General features: G+C 37.9%; 2 protein-coding genes across 2 annotated transcripts in view; one reads left to right on the top strand and one right to left on the bottom strand.

The window, feature by feature from the left end:
• LOC149065135 (uncharacterized) overlaps window positions 1–16945 on the top strand; it is a 237526-nt gene that overhangs the window by 115027 nt on the left and 105554 nt on the right. The gene's annotated exons all lie outside the window — the stretch shown is intronic.
• LOC149065139 (uncharacterized) lies at window positions 6344–16845 on the bottom strand. The gene is made up of 2 exons (XM_089254532.1): window positions 16470–16845; window positions 6344–10671 (listed from the first exon to the last, which is right to left on the bottom strand). The coding sequence occupies exon 2, from the start codon at window positions 8704–8706 to the stop codon at window positions 7060–7062; it is 1647 nt and encodes a 548-aa protein (XP_089110658.1). The 5' UTR covers window positions 8707–10671; window positions 16470–16845; the 3' UTR covers window positions 6344–7059.

The following is a 16945-nucleotide window of genomic DNA, read 5'->3' as shown; positions in this document are numbered from 1 at the left end:
TTGATTTTTGGCAAATTAAAAAAATTATAAAAATAATATATATATTATTAACACCTTGCGCGCATGATGAAATGACATGACATCAATGTACAGTGAAACCTCGATACAACGATACTCTGCGGACCAAGAAAAATATCGTTATTGAGGGGATATCGTTATATGGAGATGCGACAATATTATCGGGCACCGCCAAGTTTATGCTGTTGTCGCTGTGTCTCCGAATTGGCGTTGTTATCGCCCCCACATAAATTGCCTTTATGAATGTTTATTTTTATAAATGCAGCAAAAAATTGTAACTGATTAGGTGATTAATAAAATTTGGTTAGTTCAGGTTTAACCTATGAAGTAGTTCACCACACAACCGATTCGTGTACTACACAAAAAGGTAGCTTCATTGCAACTTCATTAATAACTTTCGAAAGGTAGATGGTGCAAAACTCCGACGTTGTTACACACCCTCAAAGGTATTTAAAAACAGATGAGGAATCTAAAAATATATTGTGGTAATTTTAAGCGAAATATATAAAAAAAAATATCGTTGTAGCACTTTATCGTGGTAAAGGGTATCGTTGTACCGAGAGGAGTTTGCCCTGTGACAACAGACGTGAACTCATGCAAATCGGTAGTGCTGACGTAATACCGACATCGTGTTTCTTCGTGTATAAATGAGTAACGAATATTGTAACTCGCGCGCTTTCCCTTTTCAGCTAACATGTTCTCATTGCCAATTTTGTTCTTTTGTGTGTTGTTGTTGTAATAAACATGAAGTTAAGTTTCTCTTGAGAGTCTTCAGTGCCGATATATATTTTAATATACGTTTAACAATGGATACGTTTGGTTGTGCTGAGATGCAACGTCCACCGTTGGAGTAATGATTACAGTACGAGACTCACGTACCAAAGGTTGTGTGCGCGATTCGGTCTGAAACCCATCCGATTTTTCTTTCCATCTTTGCTGTCATTTATTGATTTACTGAAAAATGTTTCCTGAGTTTGTTTCCGATTTAATCAAATGCGGTTCACATGTATCGAGAAGACAATAGTAACGGCTCGCAAAGCGAGCGCCCAACTATCATTTACTGATTCAATAAAAAATGCTTTCATTTTTCGTTCATTTAACGCAATTGCATAGCTGCCAACTTTTGAAAATGAAAATAAGGGAGATTTTTCACGTGGTCCCGTATTTTATACTAAAACCACTCCCTAATGAAAAAAACAAAAAGGGATTTTTCACAAAGAAGGGAATAAAATCCCTACTCATAAATTAAAGTCAAATGAAATAGGGATTTTACTCACGTGGTATTTAAACCCTTGGGAATGAAATCCCTACGCAAAAAAAAACAACTGAAATTGGAGGCTGAAACTTCAATGGTGATCTAAAAACAATATTGTGTTCAATCAGAAACGATGTGAACAAACATTTTGCGTGAATGACCCCAAAATCATCGAAAGATGAAAGAGAAAAGCGACAATTTTTGAAAGAGACAGACTTTATGTGACTTGCTTGATGTGTTTTTGATTTCATATGGGTGATGCCAGTCTTTCCATGATGTTCCCCAGTGGCATGGTGGTAAGATGCTCGTCTACCATCGTGAAGGTCGTTGTCAGGGTCCCGGGTTCGAACCCAAGGAATGTTATAGATAAGATATTTTCCCTAACGAACTCGAGGCGACCCACCGATGGACAGCGCCTTCACTTCCAACCCATCTCACTAGTGGTAGTAAATTGCAATATAGCGATATGGCCAGAGTTGGTGTTTGGTGAAGTAGACTTTCCACCATGACCGATGTTTATGTCCGTAACACAACTTGTACAAAAAGAAAAAGTCGGCCCTTTTTCTGGAACGTTTGATGAAAGGAAATTTATCGAGGAATAAGTATCATTAAGATTGATTATTTTTTTTTTGCTTATCAGTATTCATGTTTTATTATCATACGTACGTCAACAAAAAAAGTTGTTTTGACCACATGTGCGTCACTATAATCTTCAATTACTATCCAGGACCATTGGCTGCTAAGCTATTTCCCTGCAGGATAAGAGAAACAATTTTTCTTGTTACCATCAGAGGGTTTGTAAAACTTTCTTAAAAAAGGAATTTCCCTCTATGAGGCTTTTCGAATAGACGTCATAATAATAATAATCATCATCACTCCTGAGGGACATATAGTGGATGATCCCCCATAGAGATCAATGTCAAAATTGCCGATTTCAGCGTAGAAATGCGGAAATTTAGTGGGGTTTTCCGCCACATCAATAATTTTAAAAATTGAATCGAATCTTCGGCTTTCGAAATATTGAGCTCGCTTAGAGATACGAAACTTAGAAAATTAAATATAAAATAACGAGCCAGACCCACTTTTGAGGGGGATATTCATGCAATAAAATTGATTTCAAGTTTTTATGTCTTCTCAAGCGGGAAAATGAAAAGTAATGTCTCCGTATTGTCTTATATGATCCAATTGCATCAATACATATAGTGTTCACGATGTTTTTAAATTAATTATGGGGGCCTACATAAATTACATCGCAGAAATTCCGCAGCTTTAATCAAGCATTTTTTGAAGGAAGGACAGATCAAGTTAAAAAAAAAAAAAATTCAGAATTTCTAGCTCCCATTAAAAAGAAGAAAACACGATTCATTTCTGTTTCTTTAATTTAGATTTGTTTTTTTCATGAATCGCACATGAAGTTGCCATATTGGTTATCTTGTATGTCCCTCAAAATATCACGTGATCCAAAAAGCCTCATTTACGACGCGTGACGCCATTTCGAAAGGTGAAAAAAACAGCCAAAGATTTTCTGCCCCACAAGAAATTCCTTAGGGATTGTTTTCAGAAGCGGGGATTCTTTTTAAATGAAATAGGGAATTTTTAGGCACAACTAGGGATTTTTGTGATGTTCGTAAAAATTCGGGAGACTTGACAGATGTGCAATTGACCCATCCGGAGCCTGACTGTAGGTTAGCTTTGTTTACAGATGCTAGCGACATTGCAGTAGCTGATGGTGCTTTACATAGTCACTAAAATCGGTTTCGTACCCTTGTCATTTTTTTGTAAAACTCGATAATTCTCAGTGTAAATATTCTGCTTTTGATAAAGAATTACTTGCAATATATTTATCAATTATTCATTTTCGGAATATGTTAGAAGGAAGAAATGTTTGTGTGTACACTGATCAAAAATCATTGACGAATGCGTTTGGATAGAATTTTGAAAAATGTTCATCCAACACTTGCATCATCTTAGTTTATTTCTCAATTCACTACTGATGTGCGTCATGTCATTTACCTGGTTGTAAAAATCTGGTCGCAGATGCATTGTCAAGGATTGAAAGTATTGAATTTCCTGTAAATATTGATTTTGAAAATTTTGTGGCACAACAGCAGGCTGATGCCAAATTGAATTCTCTCCTAGAAAATTCTAGTCAATCTAATTTGAATTTGAAACCCTTAGATTTACCTAATTTTGGTGAACAAGTGTATCGTGATATTTATAGTAAATTTGTACGTTTATTTGTACCTAAAGTATTAAGAAAAACAAAAATTTTCTGTTCATAATGCAGCGAATGTTGTTACAAGATCCACATTAAATCAAATAACAAGTAAAAATGTTTGGCCTTGTGTTAGGAAAAAACGTGACCCAATGGTGCCAGACTTGTATTGCTTGTCAAAAGGGTAAAATCGTCAGGCATACCATTAGGGCACATACCAGTGCCGAATGGTAGATTTCAGCATGTTCATTTAGATTTAATTGGTTCTCTACTGACCATTTCAAATTTTTGATATTGCCTGACATTAATTGATAGATACACAAGATGGGTCGAAGTAATACCAGTGATGGATGTCACAGCGGAAACTGTTTCTAGAGCTTTTCTCTATCACTGGGTAGCTAGGTTTGGTGCTCCTATTCGTATTTCTTGCGATCAAGGAACTCTTTATGTCATTCACAAAATTGTTTAAAATGTTAGGTATTGAGATCTACCGTACAGCCGCATATAATCCTAAAGCTAATGACATTATTGAAAGAGTTCATAGAACATGAAAGGCTTCATTGATGTGTTATGAAAATGAATCATGGGTTGATGCTTTGCCTTTAGTAATTTTAGGTCTCAGGACTGAGAGAAGAATGGAATCGTACTTCTGCAGAGCTTCTGTATGGTCAGACTGCAACAAATTCTTTGCCACTTCTCATGACATCAGTCAGCCAGCACTCCTTGGTCATCTATTTATTTATTTATTTATACAATATTGTTGGCCCTTGGGCCTATACAAGAGGATGCGATTGAGAATGACAAAGATATTGTTTGATGTTGGATAAAAAACTAGTGATAGAGGGAGATTCAACAATAGAGCTTGGGAGTTTGTTCCATTCACCAATGGTATGAGGAAAGAAGCTGTATTTAAAGCAGTCAGTGGAAGCAAAAATAGGTTTTATTTTAAGGGAATGGTCGAGTCTTCTAGAGATGTAGGATGGTTTGGCTAAGATACCAGAAGTATCCATGTTGAACTGACCATGGAAAATTTTATAAAGCAATGTTAATCGAGAGATGAAACGAAGAGTAGAGAGAGGGAGGAGATGAAGTTCATTTTTAAGTTCGGACACAGAAATGAAAGATGACCAGCAGTCGTGAACAAATCGGGCGGATTTATTTTGAATAGATTCAAGTTTGTCTATATTACTGGAGGTGTAAGGGTCCCAGATTTCAGCGGCGTAGGAGAGGACGGGGGATATATAAGTTTGGTAACAGAGAAGTCTGATATCCCGAGTAGAGTGTTTAAGATTGCGGCGGAGGAAGAAAAGTTTGTTAAGACACTTCTGGTAAATGTAGTCGATGTGTTTGTTCCAACGTAGGTCGGCTGAAATAATGACACCAAGGTATTTGATATGTGAAACTTGGGATAACGGTAAATGATTGATGGAGTAGGAGTATTCAAGAGGAAGAAGTTTACGGGTAACTTTCATGTGAACCGTTTTTGAGATATTCATTGGCATTTGCCATACGGAACACCAGTCGGCGATGGAAGCCAGGTTATGTTGGAGAAGTTCTTGATCAGATTGATGGAGAATGATACGGTAAATTACACAGTCATCAGCAAAAAGTCTAGTGGTGCAGTTGAGGGATTGAGGAAGGTCATTGATATAAATTAGGAAAAGTAACGGGGAGAGGACCGATCCTTGAGGGGTCCCAGACTTTACGGAGGCGGATGACGAGTTATGATCATTAAAATGAACAAACTGTTTACGGTGTTTTAGGAAAGCCTCCACCCAGTTAAGTAATTGAACGTTAAGGCCAAGGCGGGAGAGTTTGAGAAGAAGTTTATCGTGGGGAACTTTATCAAAGGCTTTAGAGAAATCTAGGAATACGACATCAGTTTGTAGGTTTTTATCAATGGCTTCAGAGAGGTCGTGGATGAAGAGGGCCAGTTGAGAGGTAGTAGAGAGAGATTGTCTAAGGCCGTGTTGGTTGGGGAAAAAGAAGCTGATGGAGTCTAAGTGGATACGGATTTCTTTTGCTACAATATGCTCGAAGATTTTACAGCAGGAGGAAGTGATTGCTATTGGCCTGAAGTTAAGGGGATTGGAAAGTGAACCCGTTTTGTGGATAGGAATAATTTTATTGATTTTCCAGTCGTTCGGGAGGGTAGCAGAATTTAGTGAAACATTGAACAGGATTAAAAGATAGTCGGCGACTTCATCAGCACAGAATTTAAGAATAGAATTTGGGATGTCGTCAGGGCCAACAGAATGGGGTTTCAGTTTTTTCAAAAGTTTTAGGATACCTTGTTTGGAGAAGGATATAGGGGGTGAGTTGTGGATAGAATCAAAAAAAGAGTATTGGGGAGGAGAGGGGTCTATTGAGAAAACCGAGCAGAAAGCTAAATTGAATTCGGTAGCCATCTCTGAAGGAGAAAATGTATATTTATTTGAACTTCTCAGGGAAGTGGGACCAACAGATTTAGGTCTAAGATAACTCCAGAATTTTGTTGGATTGGTTTTTAAGTAATGGGGTAGAGAATGAGAGAGGTATCTGGACTTTTGGACGGAAATGAGGTTTCTGAGGTCTCGGGTGGAGGCTGAAATTATGGATTTGAGTGAATTGGATTTGTTAGTTTTATATTTGAAGGCGATTCGGCGGATTTTCCTCTTTAAATGAATAATATCTCTGGTGATCCATGGATTAAAAAAAGACTTAGGAGAAACATTTTTAATTGGAACTGTAGTTAAGCATTTGTCTATAATACATTTAAAAGAGGTCCAGAGGGTGTGGATATTGTTAGAAGAGGATATGGATAAGAAATCATTGAAGTGAGAGCGAAAAATATTTTGCATAAGTGGATAATTTGCCTTGTTGAAATTACGTTTAGGGGCGAGTTTGTAGGATGGGATAGAGTGGCGGAGGGAAAAGTTAATGACTGGGATATTATGGTCGGAGCAACCCTCAAAGATGGAGGTGGAAAGGACTGAAATTCGATTGGAGGTAGCAATGAGATCTAAGGTAGAGCTGGAGTAGAGGGTGGTTCTTGTGGGTTCAAAAATGGATTGGACCAAGTTAAATTTAAGGAAGATATCTAGGACTTTGTTATTAATTCCGTGATTGCCGGACAGGGATTCCATATTTTTCCAGTCAATGCCGGGAAGATTCCAGTCTCCGGAGATAAGAATAGAATGTGTTTTATAAAATTTTTCAAGAATAATTTCCAGTTGTTCAAAAAGGTGGAAATCAGGAGAGGGAGGGAAATAGACAGAAAAGATGGCAAGTGGGGGACAGTTGGGTTGAAGCCATTCGGCTCCAACAATTTCGAGTTCGGAATCTAATAGAATTTCAGTTAAAGGGATAGATTTTTTGAAAATAAGTAAGACCCCGCCCCCCCGAGAGTTTCTATCCTTTCGAAAAGCATTGTAATCGGGTGGCAAAATTTCGGAATTAGAGATTGTATTATTTAGCCATGACTCTGTAACACCAAGAAAATGGGGATTATGGATGAGTAAGAATGATTCTAGAAAATCAGTTTTGTTTTTCAGGCTGCGAGTGTTAATAGTTCCCAACTGGTAGGTATTTTTTAATTTGGAGGTTGTGTAGACGGAAGGGTTGCTCGGGGGGAGTAGCCTAAAGGGGGTACCGAGGAAATATGGGAGGAGAGGGAGGGCATAGAAAGGTTCGAAGCAGTATGAGCGGGGAAGATGGGGCGGATATCATTAATATCGGGATCCCAGACATATTTGGTATTATTTATGAGTGCAAAATTGTGGATAAGTTTTACTTTAATGCCTTCGTCACGGTATTTTTGACTGGCTCTCCAAATTTGACCACGAAGCTTGCGTGTATCGAAAGAGAAATCTTCTGAGATAGATATGTTGCTGTTTTTAAGTTTCGAGGCATTTTTTAGAATCTCACTTTTTATTTTAAATTTGTTGAATTTTATTATGGTAAGTCTGGATCCGTGGGTCTTTTTGGAACCTAATCTGTGACAGCGGTCTATCTCACTAGGTGTAATATTTACGTCAAGGTGATCAGAACAGCATTGGATGATTTTGGATTCGAGGGTGGAGGAGGACTCGAAGTCAGATTCTTCAGGAATGTTTCGGAAAATCAAGTTATCCCGTCGAGAACGATCCTCAAGATCGATGACTTTATTGGTAAGGGAGGATTGGAGTTCAGAGAGATTAGAGGAGAGGTCGTAGACTTGGCTTTGGAGTTCCTCTACTGGGGAAAGTTTTTCCTCAACTGCACTAAGACGGTGGGATAGATCACTTAGCTGATGACTGAATGAGTCCTGTTTTTGGGTGAGGAGGGTAAGTTTGTCAAGAATGGCTACTTGGGTGTCTTGAATATTACGGAGAATGGATGAGTTATCCGAAAGAGTCGAAGATTCAGATGAAGGATTTGATCTATTTTGAGAGCGTGTTGGGGAGTGGCTGACCCTAGGCCCAGGGTTGGATTCGATATCTCCCGCCAGTAGAAGCAAGCTAGCCAAGTGGGTAAAAAGGACAAGAGGGAAAAAGGGAAGAGGTTTTGAATGGAGCAATTTTGAATGGTGGTAACAAGGACCGGAGCGAAAAGGGTTTTTCTTTAAAGCACACATATATTTTAAGTAAAAAATTGATGGTTGAGCAAAAAATAGAAACACACAGTACCTAATAATTTTAAACGTCGGATGCAGGATCGACACAAAGAATATTAAATTTATAAAGATTAAATAAGTTGGTATGAAAATGTGAAGCGAACTAACCTGTAAAAATAGACTTGAATATAACATTTTTTTTGACGAAATGTCGATCCTGCATCGTGAAAGTCCATGGGTAGCGACACTTAAATACAAGCGGTGAAACGCCCACTTCGACAGCGAAATCCAGGTGGCAGCAGTAGTTGCGAGACGAGACCACTCTCGGGGAGGGGTGGTTTGGCGGCTACGTTCCGAATCGAATGGTGACGTCATACGGCTCTTGTATCGGGAGGAGATGGCGGAGAAAAACCCAGAGACGGCTGCGAGACGAGACCATTCTTGGGGAGGGGTGGTTTGGCGGCTACGTTCCGAATCGAATGGTGACGTGATACGGCTCTTGTATCGGGAGGAGATGGCGGAGAAAAACCCAGAGACGGCATGACGAGTATTTTTTCCTCCCAGAAGTGTACAGTAGAGTAGAGTCGATGGTTCCCGCAGGTTTATCACCAAGAAAATCTGTAAAAATAGACTTGAATATAACATTTTTTTTGACGAAATGTCGATCCTGCATCATCTACACAAGGCATTCAACAAAATCCACCCACAGCCATCTAAATGGCATTCCAAACAGGTGGTGTACATTCCGAAACTGGACAAGTGCACCCATGTGTTTGTGCACCATGTGCCTGGAACGATGCTGTGCGCAAAAACCTACAGCCTCCATACGATGGGCTCTACCAGGTGCTCAAACACGTTCAAAGGTGTTTCTGCTGCAGATTTCAACAAAAAAGAAATAGGTGCTCCTGAACCAGCCCAAGCCTGCGTTCGTACAACGTGACTCTCTCAATGATTCACTCCAGGTTTCTACTACACAAAGCTCATCTGAGCCAAACTCCATTTTCAGAACTGGACAGTCCTCAAGTTATGTCACACGGAGTAGTAGAACTGTGCGTTTCAGGATCTGCTAACACTGAGGGGAGTGATGTGGCAAGACGTGCACACGTGCAAATTTGCAGGGCTAATGTAATATTGATATCTTGTTTCCTCATGTATTAATATGTAACAAATATTGTAACTTTCATGCTTTTCCTTTTCAGCTAACATGTTCTCATAGTTAATTTTGTTCTTTTGTTGTTATTGCTAAACATGAAGTTAAGTTTCTCTTGAGAGTCTTCATTGCTGAGAGGGCCGCCTTACTTCTAACACCCTCTCTATCACTTTGAAGAGGTGTAGGTTCTTCCAGTGAGATGGCGTGGTATCACATACTCTCATACTGAGACACTCTCTTGCTTGATGCTACTAATTTCATTTGATCCCCCTTCAAAATGAACCAACTTGTGCTTCTTCAGATACAAACTGGTCCAAAACCTCTGATAACAAATCTCACATTCATGTGGCTTCTCTCTCGTGTGCACACACTGATGTTGGGTGAGACCGCTACTTCGAGAAAATGTTTTATGACAGATATCACACTTGTGTGACATTTCTCCACTGTGAACCCTGTTATGTGCCTTTAAACCGCCTAGTTGAGAGAATTTTTTACCACAGATATCACATTCATGTGGCTTCTCCCCAGTGTGCACTCTTTTGTGAGTGTTCAAACTGCTGTTACTAGAAAACGTTTTACTACAGATATCACACTCATATGGCTTCTCTCCAGTGTGAATTCTGAGGTGTGATTTTAATGCAGTCAGTTGATTAAATGTTTTACCACAGATTTCACACTGGTGTGGCTTTTCTCCCATGTGTACAATTTTATGTCGTTTAAGACTGCCAAGGTGAGAAAATGTTTTATGACAGATATCACACTCGTGCGGCTTCTCTCCAGTGTGAACTCTGTAGTGTAATTTTAACGCGGCCAAACGAGAAAACATTTTACTACAGATATCGCACTTGTGTGGCCTCTCTCCACTATGGACGCTGTTATGTAACTTTAAACTGCTTAGTTGAGAGAATGTTTTACCACAAATTTTGCAAGCATGTGGCTTCTCTTCCATGTAGACTCTTTTGTGCATATTCAGATTGCTGCTGCTAGAGTTTTACAACAGATTTCACTCTCGCCCAGTTTCTCTCCAGTATGAACCCTGTAGTATAATTTTAAATTCTCAAGTCGAAAAAATGTTTTAGCACACACACATCACACTGTGTTTTTTTACAGTATGGAGATTTAAGTCTAATATCTTCAGAGACACTAGTATAAATCCTTCCCTTTCTAATGTTCTTTGGCAGCACTGACACTCATGTGAGTTCTCTTAACAAAGAAATCCATCAAAAACTATGTATTGTGTCTGAATTTAAAGAAACTGGCATCAATTTCATCTACATTACGTTTTTCTTTATATGATCTTGTGGACTATCCACCCATACTGTTTAAGATGTGAGTAGACGAATGTGTAATTGTTTCTAGGTTTATTGTGAAGTTTGTTCTCTGAAAACTTTTCTCTGCATATCCTCTTGCAGAGGTTTGGTTGTTTTGTCTTGCAAATTATGATGGGAAGCTTCGATTATCTGCAAAAGAAAACGTTTCATTATCACAAAATCTAAATCTAATATAATTAAAAATCCAAGTAAAGATAATGCCTAAAACCAAATAAAAAGCTACGAAATTCAAAACACTCTTGATGCAAACAATTATATGACTGATATTAATTTATTATACATTTTTCAGCTCAAAACCACTAACGTGACAGAAGCGCTGAGAAAATCCCAAACACAAAAACCAATTGACACTTTCTGTTGTGATCGATTTCATTATTATTGATATCAGTTCTATTCTGCGCTTGTTTATAATATTAAAGCAATTTAATGTTGCTGTGTTTCTCTGTCTCTCTTTCGATTCATTCACAATCATGTAGCCACCAAGCACGGTTGTTTGGTTTAACCCACATAGGTTTTTACCAAGTGGTTTTTCAAAAAATCACATAAAAGTGGCCTAAATATAATTTTTTTCTTTTGAACAATATCATATTGGTTCATTATTAACCAATGTTTTATTCTTATCACATTTTATATTCTTGGGGTATATTCTGATGATATGAACAGAGGTTGGATTACAGACTTTGGTGAATTGGAAGCAATACACATCACGACCATGGCATACTATGATCTGTTGTTGAACGAGCATTTTTGTGCTTTCACCTCATTGCCATTTTAGGGTGGACAATATATTCAACATTTCTTGACTAAGTTGTAGTTTTGTTTAATTACTTCATTTTTGTGATGTTTCCATGAATTATGAAATTGTGCCATGATAATTAAGTTATCATTTTGCCCTAAATGGCCATCATCCTCATTCCACCAGCAAATTTGAGTTGGATGAGTAGTGTCATTAATTTTCCATTTTTAAGTATTTTTTCCCTCTTTGCTATATAAAATTCCATTGCTTCAGGAATATTCATATAAATTTTCAAGTCATTTTGATAATGGCTCTTCTTCTACAGTGTTTTAAATCAGAACTTTAGTTATAATCACTCTGTATATCATAAATCATTGCTAATTAATCTGCATTATACATTCATGAATCTGCTGTTCATTAAATACATTATATTCACCTAATTTTTATCAGTTTTTGTAAAATAGCTTTCTAATTAAGTATACTGAAAGCAACTGGAGAAAACACTCAAATTATACGGTTAATAATAACATTAAGAATTTTAAAACACGAAGTAATTAATTAGGCAAAAAAATAATTAAATTGCAAAAGTGGGTTTCTGTTGAAATGTAAGAAATATTTACTGATAAATTGATATGGGAATAGTGTTTAATTACATTAATAAACATTTTATTTAAATTAATTGTTAGAAGTTTGAATGATTTTCAGAAATGTTATTGTTTTTAATTTTAATGCTATTTAAACCAAAAAAAATTTAAGCGTGTCACATTTAGAGATCCCTTGAGTGACATGTGACATAGTTTTAGAGTACTTAAGTGGCCCCCCAGTGCAGTTCTACATCACTCAAGTTACCCGCGGCCAGGGTTGGTAAAAAACCTAAAAAAGTTTTTTTGATTTAAACCAGTTTTTTTTTTGTATTAACATTAAAAACAATAAAATTTCTGAAAAATCATTCAAACTTCTAATAATTAATTAAAATGAAATGTTTATTTATGTAATTAACACTATTCTTATGTTAATTAATCAATAAATGTTTCTTACATTTTAACAAAAACCAACTTTTGCAATTTAATTACTTTTTGCTTAACTAAATGGATTACTTCATATTTGAAAATTCTTTTAATGTTAAAATAATCATAATATAATTCTTAATCATAATATAAAGATGTTTTCTTCAGTTGCTTTCAGTATGCTTAATTAGGAAGCTATTTTGCAAAAAACTATAATAAAAATTAGGTGAATATAATGTATTTAATGAAGTATAAATAATGCAGATTGATTAGCGATGATTTACGATATACAGGGGGATTATAACTAAGGTTCTGATTTTAAAAACTGTAAAAAAAAGAACAATTGTCAGAATGACTTGAAAATTAACATGAATATTCCTGAAAAAATGCAATTTTATTCGGTAAAGGGGAAAAAAATACTTAGATCATGTCATTAATTTTACATTTTTAACATGTGGGAAATTTGCTCGCAGAATGGAAACGATAGCCAATCATGGGAAAATGATAACGTAATTATAGCATTGCACGATTTCATAATTCATGGAAACATCACAAAAAAAATGAAGTAATTGAACAAATAACTACAATGTTAAATATGTTGTCCACAGTGTTCTGGCTATGAGGTGAATGCACAAAAATTCTTGTTCAACAACAGATCAGAATATGCCATGGTCATGATATGGATGCACTGGCAATTCACCTTTATTAAACCAAATGCGCCCCCACGTTAATATTCCTGAGGAACTTCTAACATATAAGGGATGTGCTGGAGATTGCAATTCACCAAAGTTTGCAATCCGACCACTGTTCATAACATTTTGAGGTGCCCCCCACAGCCAGAAGTTGCAAGGGTTAAGGTCAAGCGAACTGATGGCCATCCTGGTGTCGTGCCATCCTGTTATTGTCAAAATGGGTCTTCAGCAGCTGCTTTGTTAGTATTGCAATGTGCATCTTAATAAAAGTTGTTCTATCCCCACACTGATGCTGTGGAAGTGCCGAAATGACATGGTTGCACAAAATAGATTATACTGCTGGCCAAGTACAGCATCATCTACTTTACATTTTGCATTTTTTTTCTTTTGCGAAAGAAACTTCCACTGTTTCAGGAGTATCCATGTAAATTTTCAAGTCATTCTGACAAGTACTTATAGTATAGTTTTGGAATCAAAACTTTAATTTTAATCACCGTGTATACAGCTGATTATTTTTTATAAATCTGTTACTACTATACAGTAGAACCTTGATTAATTGGGCTTAACCATAAAAGTATTAAGAAAAATACTGAATATTAACACTGGGTGTGAGTTGGTTGGTTATAACACTGGGTGATATACAGTGTGAGATGTGCTACTTCTTATGGAAAAGAAAATGTCTGTGAGGTAATGTAACTACTAGTACACTAGTCTGCCGCTATGGTGGTCGAGTGGTCATAGTGACGGACTCCCATTGAGAGGGCCCGGGTTTGAACCCCACTGTCGCCATAGTGGTGGTCGGCTGAAGTTGGCTTTCTGTGGTTCCCAACTTCAAGGCGCGAATGTGAACCAATCTCCCATTAAACAATCTCACCACAGAGTGCAACAGACCTACAAACAGCACAAATTCAATCATAACACATCACTCAATTCACTTCTGAAATATAGACTGAAGAGCCAAAAAAACTGGTAAACCTGCCTAATATCTTGTAGGGTCCCCCCGCAAGCATGCAGAAGTGCCACAACACGACATGGCATGGACTCTACTAATGTCTGAAGTAGTGCTGGAGGTAATTGACACCATGAATCCTGCAGGGCTGTCCATAAATCCGTAGGAGTAATAGGGGGTGGAGATCTCTTATGAACAGCACGCTGCAAGGCATCCCAGATATGTTCAATAATGTTCATGTCTGGGGATTTAGGTGGCCAGCGCAAGTGTCTAAAGTCAGAAGAGTGTTCCTGGAGACACTTTGTAGCAATTCTGGACGTGTGGGGTGTCACATTGTCCTGCTGAAATTGCCCAAGTCCGTTGAAATGCACAATGGACATGAATGGGCGCAGGTGATCAGACAGGATGCTTACGTAGCTGTCAGAGTCGTATCTAGACGTATCAGGGGTCCCATATCACGCCAACCAACTGCACACGCCCCATACCATCACACAGCTTCCACCAGCTTGAACAGTCCCCAGTTGACATGTAGGGTCCATGGATTCATGAGGTTGTCTCCATACCCGTACACGTCCATCAGCTCAAAGCAATTGGAACAGAGACTCGTCAGACCAGGCAACGTGTTTCCAGTCCTCAACGGTCCAATGTCGGTGTTGTCGGGCCCAGGTGAGGTGTAAAGCTTTGTGTCGTGCAGTCATCAAGGTTACACGAGTGGGCCTTTGGCTCCGAAAGCCCATATCGATGATGTTTCGTTGAATGGTTCGCACGCTGACACTTCTTGATTGCCCAGCATTGAAATCTGCAGTAATTTGCCGAAGGGTTGCACGTCTGTCACATTTAGTGATTCTCGTCAGTCGTCGTTGGTCCTGTTCTTGCATGATCTTTTTCCGGCCACAAGCGATGTTGTAGATTTAACTGTTTACCGGATTCCCAATATTCACGGTACACTCATGAAATGGTCATATGTGAAAATCCAAATTTCATCGCTATGTCCCATCTCTCGTGCGCCGACTATAACACCACTTTCAAACTCACTTAAATCTTGATAACCTGCCATTGTAGCAGCAGTAACCGATCTAACAACTATGCCAGACACTTTTTGTGTTATATAAGTGTTGCCGACTGCAGCGCCGTACTCTGATTGGTTCCATATCTCTTTATTTGCATACGCATGCCTGTACCAGTGTTTTTGGCTCTTCAGTTTAGATGGCAGGAAAAATCAAACACGACACTACATACACAGTCAGACTGTTAGGTACAGTTACACTTCCGGCACAACTTACTAGGTAGTAAATCGCCCATAAATGGTGATAGACCTGAGTTTTGCTCGGTTTGAAAGAAAAAAAAAAGTATACTAGTCTTTGTCCTTTAGGGACAGCTGGTGTCTTTATTGGATTAAAGGACCACCTGTCCCTAGCATGATGGTGTTACTACTGCTGCTGCTTCTTTGTGAAGGAAAAAAGAAACCTGTGAGATAATACACCACTACATTTAGATGTGTGATGCAATCCTTATTCATGAATTTGCTAAAGATAGAGCATCAGAATGTAGCCAAACGTTAGAAAATGTTGTAAGAATGAGAAATTTTGGCTTTTGTATATAACTTTAAATAACTAAGATACTTCATATGAAAAATATATATATAATCTGGCCACTTTTATGAGACTTTCTGAGAAAACCACTTATAAAATCTTATGTCATTTAAAGATATACCATCAGAATGTACCCCAAGGATATAAAATGTGGTAAAAATGAAACATTTTGGCTAATAATGAACCAATATGACATTTTTCAAGGAAAAAATTATATTTAGGCCACTTTCATTTGATTTGCTAGAAAAAACCTGTTTTTTTTTTAAACCAAGGATTCAACCAAACAACCCAGGGTGACAAACAGTTAATATTTGGCAATTGATAAATGTTTCAGCGACCATGCAAGATCAATGTTCCTCCTAATTTTTTTTCTACTTGAGATTCGTGCAGATTTATGAACAGTGGCCATTGCATGGTTTATTTTTCAGCTGTAACTTTGAAGCTTGAGTCATTAAAAAAAACAAACGGAGGAAATAAAGTTTTCTGGAATGTCTTACTCTCTGTAGTTCATTTCCCATGATGCTTTGAGGGTTGTTAAAATGAGATGAAAGAGCAGTGATAGGGAGAGTGGATACATTTTCCCCTCGTTTAGTTTTTCTCAGCAAATTTCTGCGAGCGACTGACTTCAGTTTTATTTATAAATGATATAATGATTACTTTATAAACTTCCATAAAATTAATTGAATCCACTAGAGTAGAAACATGATACCCTGTATATTTTATACATAATAAGTTAAAAATAAGGACCTAGCTAACTATGGCCTGGTGTCAGGTGTGTTGCTTTCAATGAACCTGTCAACTTAAAAACGAACTTTGCCTTTCCCCCACCAGGGGGAGCTATATGGCCAACGGGCCCCAGACCCTGAGCCAAACGATAAGAAATAACGACCATCTTTTTCATTAACACATGTGTTACAACAAAAATGTTTAGAAAATAATATGAACTCATACCCTCGATTCAAAAAATACTATTTCCACTCTCCATCAAAAAGCCCCTGCGCCAGTGGTTCTCAACCTTTGGAAGCGCAAGGCCCGGTTGATTTCTTTTTTACGAGTGGAAGGCCCGGTCATACACACGGCTAACGGGAAATAAATGGGTAAAAATGACACGGTTAACCACTCACGGCGGCAGTTGAGAAACACTGCCCTGCACGCATCTGCTGACCTGTCCTCGAATGTGAACTTGACGCGAACGAATCCGCCCAAGGAATTAGTGAATCCGTACTAGGTGGAATCCTAATTGAATCCCTTGGTGACAAGTTATGACCATTTAACGATCAACATCGCCGACAACACGATCTCAACAGCCGTGACCGGCGCGTAAACATTGTCGTCTGTGACTGCACTTGACTCTCGACATAAACAAGGAATAAAGTTCGTAGTGGTTGTTATAGTTTTTTTAAATTAATATGACAATCGGTTTTTTT

This window comes from Pholcus phalangioides, unplaced genomic scaffold (assembly GCF_987345545.1).
Source record: "Pholcus phalangioides strain wild (caught in Gottingen) unplaced genomic scaffold, Ppha-v1.0 ptg000041l_1, whole genome shotgun sequence".
NCBI classification, from domain to species: Eukaryota; Metazoa; Arthropoda; class Arachnida; order Araneae; family Pholcidae; genus Pholcus; species Pholcus phalangioides.
Note: the sequence above shows the minus strand (reverse complement) of the source record. Positions and strands in the feature narration are given on the sequence as shown.

Coding starts and splice junctions, on each gene's coding strand:
- LOC149065139 (XM_089254532.1), bottom strand. CDS start 8,706: ATGTTATATTCAAGTCTATTTTTACAGATTTTCTTGGTGATAAACCTG.